A 24,873-nucleotide genomic window follows, 5' to 3' on the forward strand; every position below is an offset into this window, starting at 1 on the left:
ACATTTAGTCTACAAAAAGGATACACTAAGTGGTACAGCCCTGAAGAAACCTTCGCCACAAAAATGCATTACTGTAAAAGGCACTTTAGAGTAATGAAAGGGGTGAATGAAACACAATTTGTGCCGATCAGCAGGAATAAAAAACTGAAATTTGAAATAGCTTTCAGATTTACTAGGAATGGGATTCAGCTGTTGGGAAACAATTTCCTCTTTCTGTTTGTTGAAAGTTTAGTATCAAACAAAAGTCCTGGTTTCCAAATATTTTCCCAATTTGTTGCTGGATTTTCAAACATAATCCATTTCTACCTCCTTTGAGGGACAAGTTTATCCCATTCTGCAGATTGTTAACCAGCCATTTATTTAAAAAAATACAATTAAAACCCTTTGTTAGTATCGAAACTTCCTTCCTTCCTTCCTTCCTTCCTTCCTTCCTTCCTTCCTTCCTTCCTTCCTTCCTTCCTTCCTTCCTTCCTTCCTTCCTTCCTTCCTTCCTTCCTTCCTTCCTTCCTTCCTTCCTTCCTTCCTTCCTTCCTTTTTACATCAACAGACCCCTAAAAGAGCTTCATTGGAAAGTATTATAATAAAATAGCTGCAATTTAATTATTTTTAAGTTGAAAACAATAACTTTTCTCTAAACATATTTTTAATACCTAAGCTCAGCACTGTTATCCTAATAGCAACTCTATATATATCTGTGTTATAGGCAGAGTTGCCAACATTACTTCAAAGATGTAATTAGTTTTAGTTACTAATTACTTCTCCTAAAATGTAGCTAAGTCAGTTTCCACTCAGAAGTGAAATAATGGGCCGTCAGGCCAAGGTAGTTGTGGTTGCAGAGAGAAGTCCAGTAGTCACCAGTGAGCGCTACAGCGTTTGTCTGCCTTAGAAGTTCTAACAGAATAGCCTTATAATCCTCATACAAGCTATTAATCTTGTTCACAGGTGATGCTGTCGAGGGAAGTTCATACAATGGATCATTGCTTGCAATGCGAATGATTTCAAGCAGACTTTCATCCTCAACAACATTAATCGGTTTGCAGGAGCTAGCTATCCATTTAGCTATTGCTGTTGCCAGGTTTTTGTTTGTTGCACTGTTCATAGGTTTTTGGTGCATATTATCTAGCGTTGTTCTTTGAGGAGTTGCAGTACAATTCCTTCTATACTTTTTGGCTTGAATTCTCCGCGTTGTGTTTGGCTAACTAGCGGTATTTCAGACTTGATGTACTCCGGTGGTAACTCATTCCGCGACTACAGAACGTGCAGACAACTTGGGTTTTGTCAGAAGAGCCATCTGGCATAACTTTAAAAAGAAACTTGTCATTCAGGATACCTTGTCTGCTGGCCATTTTTGCCCATTCAATCTATTATGCTGCGGTCTCTTCTGCACACTACCATTCCTGGAACTACGGAAAGAGCTGAGGGTAAAATAAAAAGTGTGTTTTGACGTGCGATAAATGTGCGTTAAAAAAGTGTTGGCATTATGGTCTACAATAGTTAATGTGTTAATAACACTTTAAAACTGACAGCCCTAGTTTATACCTTAGAACTACATCATTAAAGGTTGGTTTGGACCTCGGCTCTTGGTCCAACACGGACAAACTTTTGAAACGCCGGGGGACTCAGCTGTAGAGAGAGGAAGCGAATCCTGCAGGTCAAACGTCTTCACTTCCACTCTGGAAAAATCCAACTTTTGTTATTTAGATTTGCTCGTGTCATCATTGTCGAACTTCTTGCTTGTAACAGTCGAGCAGCATCTGGTTGCTGTAGACCAGGCATCCCCAAACTGGGTCCTCAAAGCCCGCTGTCCTGCAGGTTTTAGAGGTTTCTCTGCTTCAGCACAGCTGGTTATAATGATTGCAGTAGAGCAAAAGCCTGTAAATCAGCTTTCAATTAAAATCAGCTGTGCTGGAGCAAGGAAACCTCTAAAACCTGCAGGACAGGGGGCCTGTGTGGCAGGGCATCCAGGAGATCACCAACTTCAGGGGCAGTGTCGTTCAAACTGAACAACAGGGCGCACAGCTGTCAGAGGAGCTAAACAGCTTCTTTGCTCGGTTTGGAGAATCCCAGCGGCCCTCCCCTGTCCCAGCCCTGTCCCCTCCCCCACCCAGCGCTGACACCCCCCCACTCACTGTCCAGGAGCACAACGTCAGGAAGGTGCTCCTTGCAGTGAACCCCAGGAAGGCCGCAGGCCCAAACGGAGTCCCTGGCAAGGTGCTAAAAGCATGCGCGGGCGAGCTCGCCCCCACCTTCACCAGGCTCTTCAACCTGTCCTTGGCCCAAGCCACCGTTCCGTCCCGCCTGAAAACCTCCACCATCATCCCGGTGCCGAAGAAGTCTGCCATCACCAGCCTGAATGATTACCGCCCAGTGGCCCTCACTCCGGTAATCATGAAGTGCTTTGAGAAGCTGGTTCTTCAGCACATCAAGGACTGTCTCCCCCCACACCTGGACCCCCAGCAGTTTGCATACCGGGCCAACCGTTCCACAGAGGACGCCGTTGCCGTGGCTCTCCACTCTGCTGTGAACCACCTGGAGCAGCAGCAGAGCTACGTCCGGATGCTCTTTGTGGATTACAGCTCGGCCTTTAACACCATCCTCCCGGACAGACTCATCATCAAACTGGGCTCCCTTGGACTCCCCCCTCTCACATGTGCCTGGATTAACAACTTCCTGACCGACCGACCCCAGGCTGTGAGAGTTGGCCCCCACCTCTCCTCCACCCGCACGCTGAGCATCGGCTCCCCACAGGGCTGTGTGCTGAGCCCCCTCCTCTTCTGCCTCTACACCCACGATTGCAGACCGATCCACAACCACAACCGGATCATCAAGTACGCCGACGATACCGCTGTGGTCGGTCTCATCTCCAGGGGCGACGAGGCCGCCTACAGAGAGGAGGTCCTGAAGCTGGCTGATTGGTGCTCAGAGAACAATCTGACTCTGAACACCAAGAAAACCAACGAGCTCATCATAGACTTCAGGAGGCACAGCCCTGAGCCAGCTCCCCTCTTCATCAACGGCGAGCAGGTGGAGAGGGTTCACAGCGTCAAATACCTCGGCGTCCACATCTCTGACCGCATCACCTGGTCAGAGAACATCACCACCATCATCAAGAAGGCCCGGCAAAGGTTACACTTCCTGAGAATCCTCAGAAGGTATAACCTCAACTCTGATCTGCTGCTGGCCTTCTACCGCTCCTCCATCGAGAGCTTGCTGACCTACTGCATCATAGTATGGTTCGGCAGCTCCACCGCTGCCGACAGGGAGAGGCTGCAGAGGGTGATAAAGGCAGCGCAGAGGATTATCGGTCGCCCTCTCCCCTCCCTGGCAGACATTTACTCCACCCGGTGCCTCAGCAGAGCCAGGGCCATCTCCAAGGACAGCTCCCACCCTGGCTCCACCCTGTTTGACCTGTTGCCCTCTGGAAGGCGCTACAGGCAAATGAGGATCAGGACAAACAGACTCAAGAACAGTTTCTTCCCCAGAGCCATTGCCGCCCTTAACTCCGACCTGCACTGACGGACACTTTACACCTGGTTTGCATTATTCCCCAAGCCATTGCCCCCCCTCAACTCCGACCTGCACTGTCAGTCACTTTACACCTGTTTTGCACTATCCCCCCCCCCCACAATCTGTGCCAGTACTGTTTACATTTCCTTTTCACTGTTTACATTTCCTTTCACTGTTTACATTTCCTTTTAATATATTTATATATATTTTTTGTAACTGTTTACATTTCCTTTTCCTTTTAATATATCTATATATTTTTTTATATATTTTTTATTTTTATTTTTATTTCACGGTAGCTGTTATGGAAGTCCCAAATCTCATTGTATCTGTCACAGAATATAATGACAATAAAGGCTTTTTGACTTTTTGACTTTGACTAGAGGACCCAGTTTTTGGGATGCCTGCTGTAGACTCTCTCCAGGTGTTTACTGAGGTTACTTGTGCTGTTTTTAGCTGTCAATAGCTACTTCGCTGCCCGCCAGAAAATAAAGAACATCTTACTGTGATGTTCTTATCTGTTTCTGTGATGCATTGAAAATAGTTTTTTTAAAACCAACTTCTTCTTCTTCTGTTATTTTAAAACCGTCTTCTTCTGTATTTTGAAAGTAGTCTTCTGATATAAAACAACTCAGATTGTAACACATTACCCACCTTAGTAACTATAATAATATTACTGAAATTTAGTTTGGAATGCGTTATATTAATGCCTAATACGTAATAATATAGTATTAATAATAATAATACGTAAATATTGAAAGCACTGATTATATGTATTACATTCTATATGAATTTAAAGCTTCACATGTTTAGGTTCGATCCTAATAACGATAGAAAGATTCTCCTTTAATCTGTCTGTAAATATCCTCTTCCCTTCGACCCCCCCCCGCTTTATGATGAAGACAAACAAAATGCTTGAGCTCAGCTTTGTCCTTCAGGTTGGTGGACCCTGGGGTGTAGCTGTACTCCTCATTGAGGTGATGGAATGTTCACTCTAAAACAGGGGTAACCAATTAAAAATCATTAGGGTCCAAATAACGAAGATCAACCAGTAAAGGTCAGGAGACATTTTTAATTTAAATGTGTTACTTTAAACAGAATTTCATACTGAAATAAAATAAGGAGTTTATGCATGCATGTTATACATTGAATTTTAAAATAAAAAATACATTAAAAAAAGAAAAATTTTCCTTTTTAAAATCTAAAGTGTTTTAGAAAACAGGAATCGTTTAGTTTGGTTTATAGACAATTTCCTGATTCCCATATTTTCTCAAACCCCTGAACTGAGCGTTTGTTATTTTCTGTCTTTGAGAGGTTTCAATGTCCTGAAACGAACATGAGGGACCATGAGAGGTTTCAATGTCCTGTAACGAACATGAGGGACCATGAGAGGTTTCAATGTCCTGTAACGAACATGAAGGACCATGAGCGTTAAAGTTTAAATGTTTCTTGCATATCTAAAAATTTATTTAATAATATATTTCAAAATATTTTACATTTGAATTTAAAATCAAATTATAAAAAACAATGAAATGTTTTTTTTTTCTTTTATGTCTTAATCAGTGTCATATGGTGGGTGGGGTGGCGCCCTCTATTGGCCAACCATCACGGCATAATTCCCCTGAAACAATGAAGTACTTTCCCCAAACTAAACTGTAGAGTGAGCATTTATTATTCATGTTCTTCATTTTAGATACCTTTTTGGGGGGAAAGTGATGTCTAGAATTTAATTTTTAATATATTAGCTTTGTAACCCAGTGTCAGATAAAAACATAATAGATGAGTCCTTATAAGGAGCCTGAAAACTGTTACTGTCAGAGTTCTGCACTCTGTTTAAGTTTAACTTTAGTTTCTTTGTTATACTGTGTCTTTGTAGTTCTTTTCTGTCAGTTTTATATTTCAGTTTTACTCTGTCAGTTTTATATTATTTAGTTACTCTCTGCTGCCCCAGTGTGTCTGCTCCTTTCCCTTGGCTCCCTTCTAGTTAGTTCTATTCACACCTGCTCCATATCAGCTCATTAGCCCATTCTTTGTCCTGTTCCCATATATGCACCACCTCTGCAGTTCCTCATTGCTGGTTTTTTGTTGTTTTGTTGCTTCCTTCTCTCTTTGCACCCCATGTGTGTTCTCTCTGGCATTTCCTGCCTTTTTTATTTTTCTGTATTTTTGTAAATCCGCCTCAGTTACCTGTGAGACAGCAAAACTCATCTCTGCATTTAGGTCCTCAAAAACCTCCACATGAACCTTGTCAGTTACACCTGCATAGCCCCATGGTGGAATATGGGGCTATGCAGGAGCCTTCTGCAGTTCATCAAAACAGAAACACGGTTCACAAACCCCAGTGCATTCTTGCTACTGTAGGAGATAAGCCTGGGCCACCATTCCAATAACCAAAACAACAGCCTTGTTCCTTATTAATCTAGTTTTGTCCAATCGGTATTCCTAGAAGTATAAGAACCTGATTCTTCAAAATTGCAATGCATTCTCTGGTAAACCTCTTTAAAAACGAGGACAAATACCCTATTCTGCCAAATCAGGTAAATTCCAAAAAATCATGTACTTGAAATCCAGATTATTTTCCCGAGGGCTATTTGAAAAGGATTTTCTAGGGCTTTAATAGTGTTAGTTCATGTATTTTCCCTAACTCAATGAACACAACCCTTTCTCCCCTTTCTCTTCACCCCCCTCACTCAAACCTGCTCCACATTCCCAGAACGAGACTCAGGAAAATGGGAGATAGAGCATTTTATGCTGCTGCCCCACATCTGTGGAATGGCCTCCCCAACACCTTGAGGGCTCCTCAATCCACCGAGTGTTTTTAAAAAAAAAGGCCTCAAAATATTTCTTTTTACCAAAACTTTTGGTCCCTTTTAGATGTTTTTTTCTCTTTTAAAACAGCTTTTATAATAATAATAATAATTATTATTTTTATTTTTAATGTATTTCTTTTTTAATGCTTTTCTTTTTTTATCGTACTTTGAGGTCTTTTTGATGAAAAGTGCAGTATAAATTAAATTTATTATTATTATCATTATTATTATTATAACTCCACCACACAAAAAGTATATTTTTAATTTGTTAAGGACAACACAAAATCAGGAAATGTTTCCTCTCAATCATATATTTAAGTTTTTAGGAGCTGTCTGAAGACGGTAAAGAATTTCATGCTTTGGCTGAAGTGAGGTAAGGATTTTGTTCTGATTGTGAGCAAATTGCTCCTCTTCATCATGATACCTGCTGAAGAACAGGGAATGTCATGAAGAGAAGATATATTTAAGGTTGAAGTGGAGACGTTTTTCTTTACTTTTCATCATTCTTTCACAGAACCCCCCGAAGCTTTAGGTAAATGATTGAAATCTGAGAGCGAGAACGCTGCATGCCAAGAGACGAGGCTTTAAACAAGATGAAATTAAATTAAAATGATATGCCATCTCAGGAGTGCGGGAGGAAAAAGTGTTTTCTTTTAAGCAATCGCGCTTTTAATTCAGATTTTATTTAGAAACACAGTCTGAGCTCCAACCTGCTGCAGTGAAAATCTTAAAGTGGCAGCTGTTTTTTTCCTGTTTACCTTAAAATTGTTCTGATATTAAAAAGAAAACACCACAAAGGAGTGTGCTCCTTTTTCTTTGCAATTCATAATTTTAAAATATAAAAAACATGCATTCCTGGTTTTATTCTAGACAATAGAATTATGATTATATTTAAATTATCATGCTTCTTGGATTTCAAAAAGGGGATTATGGAAGTGAGATATTTTCTCTCATTTCCACATCATCAGCACATCAGAAAACGAATCGGTTTATCCTCTTTGGGAATTCTGTACTTTCAGATATTGAGATGTAACTTTGGAAATCTACAGTATTTTCAGCGATTGGGTAGATTGCTGCTTTTATCTCCAGCTTCAGGTCAGCATGTCACTGTAGCTAAAACTTTATGTCTACAACTGATATTTTGGATTCTTACAACTGGGTTTTATACATTGCCTAGATAGTAATACATTAACGTTCCAGATGAAGGACATCATTAAATGGTAAATGGCACCTTTCACATGAGGGGACTCTAAAGCACTTTACATTGAGTCATTCTCCCATTTCCACATAAAGCAAGACTGTGTACTTGTCTATGTTACTTATTTAGGAGCATTTTTAGAATATTTACGCAGCTGAGGACCAACAGGCCTTCTGGGGACCAAAGCCTGGTCTTAAAATGGCCCCAACATTTTGACCTTAGAGTCAGTATAGAGGTATGAGGGGAATTAACTTTAGGTTAAGGTTACAATTAGGAATATTCTAATAATGGTTAGGATAAATGTCAGGGCAGTAAATAAGATGAAAATAACTTAATCTAAAGCCTTAATATGGATAGAAATACAAACTTTGTGATTGTTCTTTACATTTCTGATCTCCAAAGAGATACCGTGTTAGAGTGAATGTATTTCAGAGGTAATGTTCCTTCCTATGATGATCAGCAGTATCCAGACACACGTGCCTAATTTAATTCTAATATGTCACTTTGGTCAACAGATCTGTGATCATGATCTCATCTGATGGAAAGTCAAGTTTAGAAAAATTGGAGGATCATTTTCACCTCACTGGGTTGACTGAGTAACCGTTGCAAAGGCAAACAGCCTGTTGAACAGAATATGCTGACTTGTCACGATCTTGGTGCTTAAAGCTGCAGTAGGAGATCTTGAAAAAAAATGGTTCCAGCAAACTATATTTTTGAACATACACAAGCATGCCTCTCCTTTCAGACCACCCCTCGAAACCACGCCTTCAAAACACATGAACGAGAACGCTGTCTGTCGAGGTGTTCGGATGTTTAGGAGATCGAGAACGAAACAAGCTAAGACTGAGTGCTCGTGACACGAGCTGACAACAACATAACAGTGGCTAAAGCCTTACATTGACAGCATGGGCTTTACTTATCAGAGCTGGAGAGGGAAGCCAGAATAGCGGAAAGGGGTGAGGGTGGTGGGGGCTTAAAAAGTCCTTGCTTTATAGGTGTTGAGCTGGGTAGTTGCTGGACAATCACACAAAAAACACACAGGAATCACAGTTTGTACAGTATAGAGCTAATCTGTCAAAATGTTTGAATGCATGACATACATGGCTTTGATCTAGGTAACGTGACTGAGTTCATGTGACGTCACTGGTCCTCGCACACAAGGGGGAGGAAGGAGCAGACGTCCCTGATTGACGTGTCAGGAACCAATAGTGGACCACGGACCGTGTTATGTGATTGGTGGGCGTTATTCATTGATTTCACACTGTAGCAGGACCATTTTTTTTTTATTCTTTCCGTTTAACTTCCAGACCTTCTATTTCACTGCTTGCTACGCAGCTGTGGGGAGATCTTTAAGCCACATTGTAAAAAATATTTGTCAGAAAAGATCTCCTACGGCACCTTTAATGGTTCATTCCATTCACCTGTCTAGCTCTGCCCAGTTTCACATCACTGTTCATCTGTGTCGCCTGCTACAGTCTCAAATTAACCTGCCTGCTCCCAGTCATCAGCGCCTGCTTTGACTTTCTTCTGAATAGTCCTCCCTTCCTTCGTCTTCTTGGATCTGATCTGCTTTCATTTCTGCAGTCTTAAAGGCTTCAGCGTCTAGATTTCTCTGGGCAGCATTTGCCATGTGGCGTTGATGGCCGTTCAGATGGAATTCAACCCTTCCACTAGTCACAGACTGAACTTTAAAACCAGAGGTTCCTGCCTTAGAGGTCTTTGCAGCTACTGCAAATCCACCGTTTTTTTTAAAAAGCCTTGGGCTCCTCCAGAAGAACCTAAAAATCTCAGAGGATCAGGTAAAAATTCAATTCTATTCTATTCAGGTTATTTCTATAGCTCCAATTCACATCATGTCATCTCAGGTCACTTTATAGAGACAAGTCAACCAGATCATCCAGTCAGATTGGTTCAAAGTTTTCTATCTAAGGAAAACCAGCTGATCGACTCATTGACTCTTCAGCAATCCCTCACACTAAGCATGCTTGTAGCGACAGTGGAGAGGAAAAACTGCCTTTGAACAGGAAGAAACCTCCAGCAGAACCAGGCTCAGTGTGAGCGGCCATCTGCTGAGGCCCACTGGGGTTCAAGGAGACAGAAGCAGACATAGAAAAAGAAGCATAGATACAAAAGGCAACTGTCAACCAGCTCCACAGGCGGCCCTGTCCAGGAAACACACAGCCAGGCAGACGAGCTCCGTGCCAGCTTCCATGTCAGAGGATGAAGAGAGCACATCCAGTTAGTCACAGTCAGAGAAACAGGACTACACTGGAAAACAGGCCAAGCTCCGACATCTAGAAACAAAGGTGTTGATGGCAGCAGCACAGCTGATATTTCTCTCCAGGATGGAGTCACAGCCAAACAGGAACAGACCAGATGAAGCTACTATGAGAAAAAGCAGAGAGAGCAGAACGTTAGAGATTGAACTAACAGATTCTGCAGAGTGGGAGAATAGAGATAGAATGAAGCAGAATGATGAAAAAGGGGTCCCTATGTCCTCCAGCAGTCTAAGCCTATAGCAGCAGAACTATAGAGATAGATCAGGATAACCTGAGCCACTCTAACTAGAAGCTTTATCAAAAATGAAAGTTTTAAGCCTAGCCTTAAAAGTAGACAGGGTGTCTGCCTCACGGACTAAAACTGGTAGTTGGTTCCACAGGAGAGGAGCCTGAGAACTAAAAGATCTGCCTCCCATTCTACTTTTAGAAATTCTAGGAACCACTAGTAAACCTGCAGATTGAGAGCGAAGTGCTCTGTTAGGAACATAAGGAACAATCAGATCTCTGATATCAGATGGAGCTTGGCCATTTAAGGCTTTATATGTGAGAAGGAGGATTTTAAATTCTATTCTAGATTTAACAGGAAGCCAATGAAGAGAAGCCAGGATAGGAAAGATATGATCTCTCTTTTTCATTTTCATCAGAACTCTGGCTGCAGCATTTTGGATCAGCTGAAGGCTTTTAACTACAGTTTGTGGACTTCCTGATAGTAAAGAATTACTAAAGTCCAGCCTTGAAGTAACAAATGCATGGACTAGTTTCTCAGCATCACCCCTGGACAGGAGATTGCTCATTTTAGCAATATTCCTCAGATGAAAGAAGGAAATTCTAGAAACCTCTTTGATCTGGGATTTAAATGACAGGTCCTGATCAAAAATAACACCAAGATTTTTTACTTTATTATCTGAAATCAGTTTAATCCCATCCAAATGAAGTGACTGACTAATCAGCTTCTTTTTCAGAGACTCTGGTCTAAAGACTAAAACTTCTGTTTTGTCTGCATTCAGAAGCAGAAAGTTAAGAGTCATCCAGGTTTTTATGTCTTCAGACATGCCTGTAATCTATGTAATGGGTTAGCTTCATCTGGATTATAGACAGATATAGCTGGGTATCATCAGCATAACAGTGGAAATTAATCCCATGCTGTCTAATAACTCTACAAATTGGGAGCATGTATAAAGTAAAGAGAATTGGTCCTAGCACTGATCCCTGTGGTACTCCACAGGTAACCTTTGAGCGTGTTGAAGATCTATCATTAACATGAACAAACTGAATTCGATCAGATAGATCAGATTTAAACCAGTCTAGAGCTGTTCCTTTAATTCCAACAAAATATTCAAGTCTTTCTAAAAGAATATTCTGATCAACTGGATCAAATGCAGCACTGAGATCCAACAGGACGAGCACAGATACAAGTCCATTATCTGAGGCCATGAGAATATCATTAGTGACTTTCACCATTGCTGTTTCAGTGCTATGATGAGCTCTAAAGCCAGACTGAAACTCTTCAAAAAGTTCATTATGGTGTAAGTGATCGCACACTTGTTTGGCAACTACTTTCTCAAGGATTTTAGATCAGAAAGGAAGATTGGATATAGGTCTATAATTGACCAAGTCATCTGGGTCAAGAGACGGTTTCTTAAGCAGAGGTTTAATTACAGCGACATTAAAAGCTTTAGGTACATATCCCTGTAACAGAGATAGATTAATCACATCTAAAATGGAGGAGGAGATCAAAGGGAATACCTCCTTAAATAACCTGGTTGGAACTGGATCTAACATACAAGTTGAAGGCTTAGATGAAGACAATAATTTTGCTAATTCAGAAAGTTCAACTGGATCAAAGCAGTCTAAACCCGGTTCAGATTCCATGACTACCTCAGGTACAATCCCAGATAGAGGAGTGCTTATGATCTTATTTACTTACTTATTAATTTTAGTGACCTCCGATCGGCGTAACCGGGTGTCATTACCACCAGCGTGAATAACAATCTTACTGTATTTAACCTTATCCTTAGCCAGCAGTTTCAGGTAGGATTTGATGTCGCCCGTTCTGGCCCCCGGCAAACATGTGACTATGGTCCCTGGTGTCTCTAATGCCACGTTTCTGACTATGGAGCTGCCAATCACCAGAGTGGGCTTCTCAGTGGGTGTGTCACTGAGTGGGGAAAACCGGTTAGAAACGTGAACGGGTTGGTGGTGACCAGTGGGCAGAGATCCACGACTACGCTTTCTGCGTACAGTTACCCAATCGCCTGGCTGCTCAGGCACTTTTGGAGGACAGCTACGTGGGGGGCCTACTTTAACTCCTGGATGTTCAACAGCCTGAAGCCTGGATTCTAACTCTGACACCCTTGCCTCCAAAGCTACAAAAATATCTGAACTTGCAGCAAGTTCATTTTACTTGACAATATTTCACTGATTTAAGATTTTTAAATCTAGAAATAAGCATTTGTTCCTCTGCAGAAAAAAGCAGTTAAAAAGCATTTCAGGTGCAGCATCACAGGAGAGGAGCTCTGTCCCTCAGAACATGAGATATTCCACCATGCTTAGAAAACATCTACACAACTGACCATGTGAATAAAAACATTTATCTTTTCTCAACCCAAACATGATGCCACATCACTTGTCTCTATCATGTCAGTCAAACAGTAAACACTGTCTTTATCAAAAGGATTTAAAGAGTTTTATACATTAATTATATGACCGTAATCTTCTTATTGTTGCTTACTTTAGGTAGAAAAGTTTAAGATCTGTTTAGGGACAAAGGCTAAAAATAGTCTTATTGTGGTTCCTTTGCAGCAATGCTAAGCAATTTAATATCCCTGTCAAATAAATCAAGTTTCATTCATAGTGATACTTTTAGGTATATCAAAGGTTTTTGACCAGAGATCATTACATTAAAATGAAATACACTGATTCTTCTAATAAATGCAGATAATGCACTTTTGCTTTAAATAAGAAAGCATTATTCTTAAGCTTGACAAAAAAAGAAGAAAAGTAATCAAAGCCAAACAGAATAAAGAAAATCATGACAAACAACCATATATAAACCTTTCAATGAGATATTTTCCATTTCTATTTAATTTGATAGTAAGACAGTGTGCTACATAATCTGATTAAGAATAGTTTGGATAATTTCCTCTTAAAGACAGGTGTCTTTAGGGGTTTAATCCCCTGTGAGATGACCTGAACATGGCGCCGCATCGTGCAGCAGGCATGATCTTCCATCCTACAGGGGCTGGGGAGCCATTCATAGCAGAATGGTCCTGTGAGGATATAGGCAAGGTGTAATTATTCAGCTGCGAGTCAAGCAGGTCTTTCACATTTCTTCTGGCTCCCTGGTCTCCATAAATCAAAGTCTGGACATTAGTCACACTAAAAAGAAGCATTTCAGAAAGAAAAACCAGCCTTTTAGTAAAGGGAATTACACGCTGCTCTCTGACTCTTTTGGCTTTTTCTCATGCATGGAACTAATACATCCTATAGCCTAATTAACAAAAAAAGATTACAATTCTTTTCACTTTGATGTTTTTTCTTGAGCATATAAAATGTAAAAGGTGAAGCTAAGGTAAAGGCTAATGTTTTGTATCCAACTTTCAACTTTGCATTAATATTAATACATCATATAAAAGATGTTAGTACATTTAATTTTTTAATTGACTAAAATTTAGAGTTGAATTTAGTGAATAACTAAATTAAATTGCACATTATTTTTCTTTCATAGTGATTATTTTGACCTTCAAATGATGTTATTTAAACTGAAAACCAAAAATTTAGATCAGATTAATTTCTTGCATTTTTAGGACGATCAAATTTCTCCCTTTTGCTTAAAGCCAGGACATGACAGAATATTTTTGAATCATTATTTAAATTCAGAAGTCCACATATCGTTTGTGATGACACAGTTAACTATGCAGGCTAGAGCAAAATGCAGAACTTGAACATTTTCATAAACCATAAATTATACATAAGATGCAATCAGCAGGGAGAGTGAAAAAGCTATGGAATGAAATAAAAAAATGAAATGGCGAGAAGGTTTGCAGCCAGACGCAGAGAAGTCGTGGTGCAAAAGGCACTGATATGGAAAATTTCAGGGCAAAATAAATAAATAAATATTGTTCAAAATGCCGTCGAACATTTGAACTGCATCCTATTTAAAAGGATTATAAAAGTTCAGCACGTTAGTGGTGCAAAATAATGATGCATGTCTGATGCAGAGTCTGTGACATGATTTAGAGTTTTCTCCGTCCTCTCTGCTGTTCTCACCTTCTTCCAGTCTGAGGCGCTGCAGCCTCCACACCACACAGTGAGACAGCTGCTCAGAACGCTCTCTATGGTGCTTCTGGAGAAGGTGGGGAGGATGGGGGGGCAGGAAGTCCAAGCGCTTCTGGGCCCTTTGGACCAGTGAGGTGGTGTTTCCAGTCCAGGTGAGGGTGTCTGTGATGAATGACCACCTCTACAGCTGAGCAGTGGAGCGTGGTTAGGACGGTTCTTCCTGATGTCCACCATCATCTCCTTGGTCTTCTCCACCTTCAGGATCAGGCTGTTATCTCTATATAAGGCTGAGACTGTAACACATCACACAACTGGGACTAAAGATATATTTAAAACATTTGTTAAATATCTATGTCTTCACTGTCAAGTGAAGAGAGATTAAACATGTCAGGCGCAACAATATAATTTATTTATTTGTATATAAGAAAAAATGTATATTTTAATCAGTATAAATCCAACACTTCATAAAGGTTTTATTAATGTTCCATATTAAAGTTTAGGATAATTCAATTTCTAAAGTTGTTCATTGGTCGAAGCAGAAAATCTTTTTTCATTTTCATTACGGTCAGTTTATTCCAAGTCAGATGCTAATTAATGATCAACTCGTCTTTCGCTTTAGGTGTTGGGTTATTCTTTTGTGTCTCAGGTCATTTGAGTAATAATTAGTTTGCTAAAATGCCAGTGATGCTTTTCCTTAAACAAACATGGTTTCCTTTCTTTTAAAGGAGTATTTCTTCTCTCTGGGATTTTCATGCATAAAAAAACAAACATCAAACCTCCTGGGTAATCATTTTATTTTAGGGCAGTTTACTGGAGAACCAAGAGCTTGGATGATGTTTTCTATCCAACACTGTTGATCTCAGAAGATAAGACTCCTATATATAAGATTTCTGACTCTGAGGGCACTTTGGTCAAATCCATTATTTTTATTGCATAAAAGCCTCAAATCTGGGGCAGGAAGCATGTTTTGCAGAGGAACCTCTGTTTGTGTTTGTTGTTGTTATACAGCCAATAACTTCTCAGGTATTGAATTTAAAACTCACTCTGCCGATATAAAAGGCAGAGTGAGTCATCGGGGGGGAAACAACTTTGTATCTGATTTCCTGTTTTTGGGAAAATGTTAGCTGGCTGTGAGGATGAGTTTATTTGACCTGTTTTATCTGTTTTTAGTGAGAATCGCAGTGAGCTGAGAGCTCAAACAGCAATATCTGAATGACGCCTGATTACTGGGATTGCTGTGGTTCTGTCAGGAGCTCCTCCCTAAATAATGGAATTGCTCTTCTAAATGTATTTCAGGCCAAACCTTTAAAGTTTCTGTTTAGCAGAATTAAAAATAAACTTTTAAATATAAAACATAAAGCTCCAACAGAGGAAGGAGGTAATAGAAAGATTATTCTCTGCATCATGAGACACTATTCAGCTTTTCTGAAAGCATGAAATTAATAAAAAAAAACCTTTTTTATATAGTTTCTTAGCCCATAGTTGTTAATTGTCTAAAACCCTGAAGTTAACAGCCTTAATGCTGAATCCATTTCAATGATTTGGTCTCCTTATTTAAAGCTGTTTCATTCTATTCAATTCCAACTTTATTTAGTTATTTGATTTGTTTTAGGATTTAGCTTTTTGTTTTGGGGAAGCTATTTGATTGACCTTGTTTTTAAATAAAGTCGATAATGACATTGTAAGTCGTTATTATTCTATGAAGCTCAGTGAAACTTTTTTTCTCTTTCTTTTTTTTTTACAATTAAAAGGCTTCAATTAATGAAATAAGTAGCAAACAGAAAATATGATTGTGTCTAAAATAGTGAATTTCGAGGAATTATCCACGTTTTGTGAGAAATGGTTCTTTACATTATATTTAGTTTGCTTGTATGAATGCAGTTGGAGCTGCTCAGTGGCGCAGTGGGTAGAAAGTTCCCGGTTCCCTGCCTGCTGTATTCTGCATGGAGTTAGCATGTTCTCCCTGAGCATGCGTGGGTTCTCTCCGGGTACTCTGGCTTCCTCCCACAGTCTAGAATCATCACCCATAGACACCAGCACCCCTCACCACCCCAGCAGGGATCAAGTGTGACAGAAAACGGATGAAAGAGCTTTTCCTTTCAATCTGATACGATTGAGAAGCAATTTCTTCCCAGAGGTTGCGATCATCCTTTATCATGAATAAAACTGATTTGAGTTAGTTTGAGGTTTTCCAAGCAGTGGAGCTTTGCTTATGGACCAGCGTGTCGATGCTACTGCAAGCTAAATCAGGCAGGACTGATTTTTTGTTCAGTTGCTGCTATGAGGCAATTTTTTTTTTTTTTTGTTGGGTCGGACTGGATTGGATTGTTTTGTTTGTATATTTAAGGTAACTTTGTCTGAGAATTAGTTTGTTAAATATTTTGAAACAAGCAAATCTGATTTAAAAAAAGAGGAATCTATGAAGAGCCACTATTTTACATGAGACCTCATGTTGAGGCTACGGCTCCTATAGTTTCTCTTTGTTGGTCAGTTTAACATAAGATTTGACACGATAATTAAATTTTAGATGTTGCTTTTACGGCATTTTATCATTACATGTTTTGCCTTCAGTATAGTATATATTTGGATGAATGTGCTTATATTTCATGGCATAAACTGAATTTAGTTTTTAAGGTCAGCAGTGACTTAATGCCTTAGAGAAGGAAAGTTGGCAGAGCTCCTGCCTTCAGCCCACATGTTTATCTCCAAACACGGTTGCTTAAATGTTAAGCAGTTTCTAAAATCCATGGGCCTCCATCGGTTCACCTTTATGACTCCTGTGAAGTCCAGTAGATTGTGTGTTTGCGGGATTTTAAATATAAGCACTTTTCTTCAAATACTAATAATTTTTAAATGAAACCTTAAGCAAGATGTTCTTCTTGATATTTTTTTTTTCTGTGAAAATTGCCCTGTCCAAATGCCTTTATTTAAGTTTTTATTCAATGGGCTCCTAATCTATCTAAAATAACCCAACTGGCTGAAATATGTGTCTTTAAAACATCAAACTTTCATTTACGCTGCGTGTTACATGTTGGGATTATAGTCCAGCCTGGTCCTGATCACAACCTTCCACACATTTAGCTGTTTGATTTATCAAATATATATTTTGTGTAGCACTAATTGATAATAAACATGAATCCAATGTGAGTTACTAGACAAACAAAAATCATATTTAGAGACAAAACTCCAAGTTCAGTCAAATAGACCCATTGCAGTTTAATTAGCTGAAGCTGTCGGAATTAGCTGCCTGAAAAACATCTTTGCAGAACATTATAACCTAATGGAACTAAAAGCTAATTCGACTTTAAACCATTTCTGCAATGTTATACCTGATATTTGCTCCTTTCTGCCAAGCTGTCTAAAAGCAAACTGTTGGACACAAACAAACACGGTCAGTTCAACTTCAGTACTTTGGTTTCTTTATTACATCATAGAAAACAAAATAAATTTCTTCTGTAAAGATGATATAAACAGGATGTTTTTTCTTTAAAAAATGGCAGCAATGAATCGATCTTTTAGTTTCTGCTTTTAAAAGCTGTTCTAGCATGATGAATGACAAACATGCCAACAATAGAAAAATACAAGAAAGCAAAAGCAGAAATCAGTCCTCCGGTTCACCAGGCGCTTCAGTTCTCCTCTGGCAATGAAAGGAACGCCTCTCAGCAAATGTTTGCTGTCTCTGAAAGTCTCTGACAGCTGTTGAGGTTTCCCGCAGGTCAGACAGATCTCACTGTGGTCCTCCCACCCTGGAGAAGAACAGAATACATTTCAGACATTTTCTATTAAATCCGTTTTTATCTGGATTTCTTGGCAAGTGAATTTCAGAAGATTGACTGAGTGAAGAGAAGCTGTGTTCATGGAAGCGTGTCTCTCTTTTACCTCCTTCCACATCACAACCCTGAGCTGAATGATTGGATTCTGGGTGTGGAGGTGTTTGGTCTGAACAAGGCTGCCGCTGTCAGCCGGGGCGCTGCATCTCTGCTGCACCACGGGAAATAATCGGGAAGTAGCACATTTCTGACTCCCAACTTCATTATCCTAGAAACAGGGAAGAAGGAAAGCTCAGGTTTTCCTTTTTATTAACAAACTTTTTATAACTATTTTACTTAGAGATAATAATAATTTTTACTATGATCTGTGTTTATAATAATCTTACAATAAGTCTGACCATAAAACCTAAAATCCTAAAGGGTAGAAAAACGCCTGTAAACTGAGAAACAATTAAAGATCCTCTTCTGTTGGTTCCTATTGGACAATAATATGGACTGATTGAAAAATATCACAATAATATTCATATTATCAACTAAATTCATTATATTATTGAAGTCAAATCTAATGTTGGATGCAGTCTTTATGCAGAACTAAAACTGCTAGACTAGACAGCTGGCCAGCAGCTTACTTATATAGTAACAATTTACTTTTATTTTTTTCTGATAGTAATTTTGAATCCAATCTGGTAAAAGTACACAATTCCTCACAAATCAAAAAATGCTTATATTCTCAGTTTTGGTCCAATTTATCCAAAAACGTTGCAGAAACATTTTTGCATCGTAACATTCGATTTATATTTCTGTCTATTTTCTTTCTGTTTTCTACTAAAGCACGTACGCCTCTTCCAGGTGCTCTGAGACACACCTGAAAAAAATCTACAACATCAAAACTTCAAAGTTGGAATTGAAAAAAAAAATTGTTTTGAAACAACAGTTTTGGATCATTTGGAGCAAAACCGAGAATGTCAGCATTTTTATGATCTCCTGGACTTTTACTGAACAATTTTAAAAGGTGTAACTTATTTTTGTAATTGTGAAAAATTTGATGAAAAAATCTTGATGTAAAAAACTTATTTGATTTTCTCCGAGACTTCTAATTTACAGTGACAATGCATAAAACTGAACAATAGAACTGACTTACTAGACATGTTAGCGTTTCCAAATTTTGCTTGTGTTGTAAATATTTAGAAAATCTTAGATCCAGTTCATCTACTGGAATCATTTCCAATTTTATTTAAAGGTTATTGGCCTTTTTTATTTATTAAACTGTGACTCTTTTGTCCTTTAGGTGTGTATCCCGTGTTCAGACTTAGTTAACATTTTAACTTCTAATTTTCTTTTTCTGCCCCCCCCCCATGCATATTCTTGCTGAATTAGAAAAGGGGAAAGTGCTGAAAACACCTTTTAGTTTGCTTTACTCCCAGACAAGTTAAAGACTAAAGCAGGATTTAAAATAAACGTAATGCCAAACAAATGCTTTAAAGTAGTTCATGCATCCAAGCAATGAATTTGACTTGAGTTAAAAATGCTCAAAGTTTACAAAGACATCAATATAAATTGATAAACTTTCCCACAAACCCTGAGATGTCCAAATAGGATTTCTGAGTAAATTTTTTAAAATTCTTTTGTCACTCACTAGGGATCATTGTTGGTGATCCTTTCCTTAGAAGATGCCACATCTCACTGCTCCATGACCCTCAGTCGGTGCCCCGGTTGAAGTGCTCCAGCACAGTAGCATTGGTTCGCTCAAACAGCCACTGCTGACTCAAAGCCGTTGGGTCACACATGTTCATGAAGACTCGACGTTCACTGGTTCTGCTGTCGATGCAGCTGTTACTGACTGGATGGTACAGACTCTTGTCCTGGAGGACATAAAACAGCCACGCTATTAGAGGATCTTTACTGTTTCTGCTCCTAATTCTTCCCCAGTTTTTAATTAATCACTTTAACTCTTCAAACAAAGGTTGACTCAGCCAAGGTCAAAGCAGTAAAGTTGGATTTTAAGACAATCCTTTTTGTTCTTTTTATTTTTTTTTTGCCATAATAATCACCCTTTGTAAAAACTTCCGTTATTTTTTCTGTTCTCATAACATTTCTATCCAGCTTTCATTTTCTTATTTTACATTTCCATGGTTATCTGTAGCACTCACTACCAAAACAAAGTCCTTTTCTAAGGACTTAGGACTCTGTACCTTTCTATAACGCCAAAGCTGATTCCCTTTCATCCCATGACAGTCGTATAGAGTAACTGGGCTGCTGTGGGACACGGCGTCAAAGCAGACCTTCCTGGTATGATTGGGCTCACCCACACGGATGTCTTCTCTCCAACCAAACGTCAACACCTGCAGAAAACAAAAGAATAACTTAATCTGAAACAATTACGCTTTTCTCCTTGAAATTCTGTCAAAATGACCTAAATGGTCCATAGATGTCCAGGATAAAATGAGATGTATTTCATGTAGAGAGGCTCCCTACTATGCATAAGGTGAGCAAATGTTCCAATCCTTTACGGGGGCCGTCAGTCAAAATAACTAAGCACCTAGTAAGTAAAATGTTTCAAAATGTACAAATATGTGATGGAAACTACAGTTGAAGAAAATAAAAGGCATCTAAAACAAAGACTTTCGTATTTTGAACTGGGTTAGGTCAGTAAAATGGATTTTCACACGGCTTTTTGTAAAGTTTGCCAAAGTGTTTTTTTTATTTCATAAAGAGGGGAGCTAAGCACTGCATTTTTCATATTGTCCATCATATAGCCTTAGCATCCTTGTTTTTCCGTATTTTATTTTGAAGCTCGATGTCGATGGTTATTTCACTTTATCTTTCTGTAATCGTGAGCGCTTACCATGGGTCTAAAACACTGTTAATTAAAGTGTTTTACTGATTGTTTCCCATTTTGCTATATCCACTGTGTTTCCAAACCTGGCTGGTTTACTCAAAGATTTTACTTTATACTTTCCCCAAAGTCAATGTGTTTTACTTTGCCACAACGTCTAAATCGCTATGCAGGTCCCACCAAAATGAACCAGGGGTCTGACCCTCCCCATTCTTTTTGTCTCTGTAAAGTGCTTTTAGATGAGATGTGCTGTGAATTGGCTCTATAGAAATAAACTGAATGGAACTGAATAATTATTCAATGAGCTGTAAGGGACATAACCACATATGATCAGATCAAATTGGATTTTTTTGTTTTTCTGTTTGGGATCATAAGTGAATTTGTTTTACTTCATTTACAAAGGAACCTAGTCTCTTCTTATTAACTGTACCTGTTTAATGCAGGTTGTAGTGGGAAAAAAGTACTCAACTATTCATCCTAGTTAAATAAACAGAGATCGATGGATTTCACTCAGTCGGCACATTTATTAATATCTTTGCAAAGAGAGAACAGTCATCATACAGCCTTTATGGCAGCATTCTGCCCTGTTCTGCATGAGCAGCGTTCGTTCCTCCTTAGTTACAACAATGGAAAAGTATTCAGAGTCAAAACAAATTACAGACACTTTGGTTAAACAGTAACATGTTATGAATAAACCTTGAGAAAGAATCTGGTTTGTTATGGGAAGAAGCTACGTCTGGTCTACAAACACCATCCTGCAGGGAATCAGACAAACCAATCGCGGATAGAGGAGTGCTAATTATCTTATTTTTAATAAGATCGATCTTACTTATAAAGAATCCCATAAAATCATTGCTGCTAAGAGCAGGTGGAATGGACGGTTCAACAGAGCTATGGCTCTGGGTGACTTTGGCAACTGTATTAAAAATAAATCTAGGATTATTCTTATTCTCCTCTATTAATGAGGTGAAGTATGCTGGTCTTGCTTTACAAAGGGTCCTCTTATACAGCAGTAAACTATTTTTCCAGACTAGGAAGGACTCCCGCAGGCCTGTGGAGCGATATTTTCTCTTCAGTTTCCTAGCATTTTGCTTCAAAGTACGCAGCTCTGCATTAAACCAAGGAGCAAGCTTTCTATTTTTAACGGTTTTCATTTTCAAAGGAGCTGCATTGTCTAAGGCAATACGCAGAGAACTAGCAACCCCATCAACAAAATCATCAACCTGTGAAGGGGAATAAGCTATGCTTTTGCACTCTGCAGCACTGCTCAGCGACACAGAGGAGAGAGAAACAGAACCGTCTTTTGGGGAACCTTCTTTTTAAAGTAATCCTGAAGGTTATTAGAAAGTGGTCAGAGAGGACAGGGTTGTGAGGAAATACTGTTATTTCTTCACATTCTATGCCGTATGTCAGCACAAGATCCAAAGTATGAAGATGAGAATGTGTGGGACTATTCACATTTTGAACAAAGCCAATAGTGTCTAAGATAGCATTAAAGGCTGCTCTTAAGCTATCGCCTTCAATGTCAGCATGGATGTTAAAATCTCCCACTATGATGACCCTGTCAGTATTTAATACCAATTCAGAAAGGAACTCTGAAAACTCATCTAAACATTCAGAGTAAGGACCTGGTGGACGATACAAAGTTACAAAAAGAAGAGGTTTTCCTGCTTTGAAATTTGGATCAGGGAAATTAATGGTTAAATGTTCAAAGAGTTGTAGGTATTAATTGTTTTGGGAGTAATCAGTAAGTCAGACTCGAAGATTGTTGCTACTCCTCCTCCTCGCCCAGAACTTCTGGGGATGTGAAAATTTAAATAGCTTGAAGGAGTTGCCTCATTTATGTTCAAATAATCCTCTTGCTGCAGCCAGGTTTCTGTAAGGCAAAACAAGTCAACGTGATTATCACAAATCAAGTCATTAACTAGTAGACTTTTAGAGGAAAGAGATCTTATGTTAAACAGACCGCATTTAATTGTTTAAACTTTTTCCCCAATTGCAGCTATTTTAATTTTAATTATATTATCATGGTTTACTCCTTTGGGAATCTTTGCTAATTAATTAGATTTAGGTTGTGGGCAAGACACTGTCTGGATGGAGTAAAGTGGGTAACAGTAGAGAAGCTGCAGAGAGGTCTGTTAAACTACGACACATTTGTTGAAAAAAAGGGTGTGGCTCTGGGAAGGAGACGATTAAAAGTGGATTCTGTTAGCCCAAACATGAGGACTTAAAGATAAATCTAAAATAGGGTTATAATCAGCAGGTTCAAAGTCTGCAAGCCCAGTTTGGAGTCCAAGAGGAAGTGAGAAGTGGGAGGGGCTAGATTATTGCCCAATCACAGGTGAATGAGGTAAAAACATACGCATGCAATTGATTACAAAAACTGACAGGTACCTGTCCATGGCTCCAGCTGACTTCTCCTCGACTTTTCACACAGTTCTCCAGGCGGATCGGGCTTCCAGAGACAAAGTGTTTAATCTCCATGCACATCCCGCTTCCAACATTTCTTATCTAAAGACATATAGATACACAAATTCAACAATTCTTTGCACTGAGTGATTTTATCATACAGTATAAGTTCTCCTTGTTCAGCTTTGATTTTTTAACGCATTTCACATGAGGAGGCAGATGTTTCTTTGAATACCGTGTGTCCCCCTCAATGCCGATGGTGGGAACCAACGCTTGGGGGTTAGAAGTCAGTTACAGATTATTTAAACAAATGTCATCTCTGATATGTCACCATGAATTCAACCAAGACACCATCCAGGTACCAGTACATCATTAATCTGGAGCAGGTATGAAAATATCTTTCTTCTTTCTGACACTCTGGGAAAAATTACACAAAATCTGCTTTTCATAACTTTTGCTCACTATTGGTGTTAGTGCAACAGGTGGTTCAGTTCTGAGGGGCGTGGTTTATTTGGCAGACGGAAGATTGTTGATGTTCTCCAGGGTTTAGGCCAAAATGAAGCAAATTGCAATTTTTATGGAAAACTATCTGGCAGGGCGTGCTGTGGCAACGCGTTTAAACCCATTAGCAGCGATGCAATCCTGTACCATGGCTTTGCCAACTTTATATCTACTCTGCTGCCATTGAACATCTTCCTCTGTAAAGGAGGCAGATGTTGATGATTTGTATGGAAGAACATTAAAGCCATGATGATTCTGTGCTGGAAGATATTTCTAACGAATGTTTGTGTATTTTTGAATTGTGCGCATGCGGCATCATAGGCCCCCTCCTTCGCAAAAGCTCTGTATGCTGGAAACGGCTTCGCCTGTAGTTTAGTATTTAACCCAGAGAGGCCTCAAAGTGCCAGGAGGCACCCAAAGACCCAGAGTAACACATCCAACCTCCTCCACCTGCAGCACAGCCACGCTGTGGAGGTCAAAAATGTGCAAAAAGCTCCATTAGCTTTGGGAAAAAAAGGTTTTTCTCCTGTTCAATGAGCCATTATTGAATGTTTAAACCTGAATGGGTGCAAGACTTTAATATTTAATTGAAATTAATATGTAATGTGATTTATTGAATACATAAATTATAAATAGATCAGTTGCATTTCCTGCACATGCCTTTATTGCTAAAAGCCGGAGCATTTATTATGCATTTATTTTTTCTCAAGGTAAAAAGGCAAAATTTATTATGACATTGATTTGAGGTCATATCACCAATCTTAGAGTGTTTATAATCCATTTGCTCGTAAGGGTCTACGGATAAAAAGTAATCCAGCATATTCTTAAAATTGATCCGTAAAATTTGTTCTTTACAATCAGAAAATTAGACTAGCTTCCACAAATATGTCTGGTTTGCCAGGGTTCCTTTCTGCCGTTGATGCTCAAGTTAAACAAAAGAGTCAACAAATAACTGAAAAAAGTAGTGAGTTACTCTTGGAGCCTACGTAAAAATGCGATGGCGGCACGTACACAAAATGTTTGATTGACATACAAGTAGCCAATCCCCTTTCGGCAGTAGCCAAAGCATACAGCCAGAGTTCATGGATTTTAATAATTTTTGGGGGGAGGGGGCATGGTGCAAGAATGCCATCCATGAATTTAGTCACTTTAGATGAATTTGGACACTTAATTTCTGAGAAAAATCCTCTTTAATACCCACCTAATGTGCCACTCACAGACAGCTGAGAATCAGAGGAGTGAAATGAGGTGTATTGGCTTTAGGCTCTGTGATGGTTGAGTAACTTTG

General features: G+C 39.2%; 1 protein-coding gene across 1 annotated transcript in view; it reads right to left on the bottom strand.

Annotated features, from left to right (window-relative positions):
* Window positions 1-17,471: 17,471 nt before the first annotated feature.
* The window catches only part of LOC119773153 (polypeptide N-acetylgalactosaminyltransferase 10-like), a 90,739-nt gene continuing 83,337 nt past the window's right edge, over window positions 17,472-24,873 (bottom strand). The window contains exons 10-14 of the mRNA XM_038269992.1: window positions 23,070-23,186; window positions 20,032-20,181; window positions 19,476-19,701; window positions 17,949-18,107; window positions 17,472-17,815 (exon numbers count right to left, since the gene is read on the bottom strand). Coding sequence (XP_038125920.1) covers window positions 19,537-19,701; window positions 20,032-20,181; window positions 23,070-23,186 — 432 coding nt within the window. The 3' untranslated portion in view covers window positions 17,472-17,815; window positions 17,949-18,107; window positions 19,476-19,536. The remainder of the gene's footprint in view (window positions 17,816-17,948; window positions 18,108-19,475; window positions 19,702-20,031; window positions 20,182-23,069; window positions 23,187-24,873) is intronic.

This window comes from Cyprinodon tularosa, unplaced genomic scaffold (assembly GCF_016077235.1).
Source record: "Cyprinodon tularosa strain WSP-4 unplaced genomic scaffold, ASM1607723v1 ctg748, whole genome shotgun sequence".
NCBI lineage: Eukaryota > Metazoa > Chordata > Actinopteri > Cyprinodontiformes > Cyprinodontidae > Cyprinodon > Cyprinodon tularosa.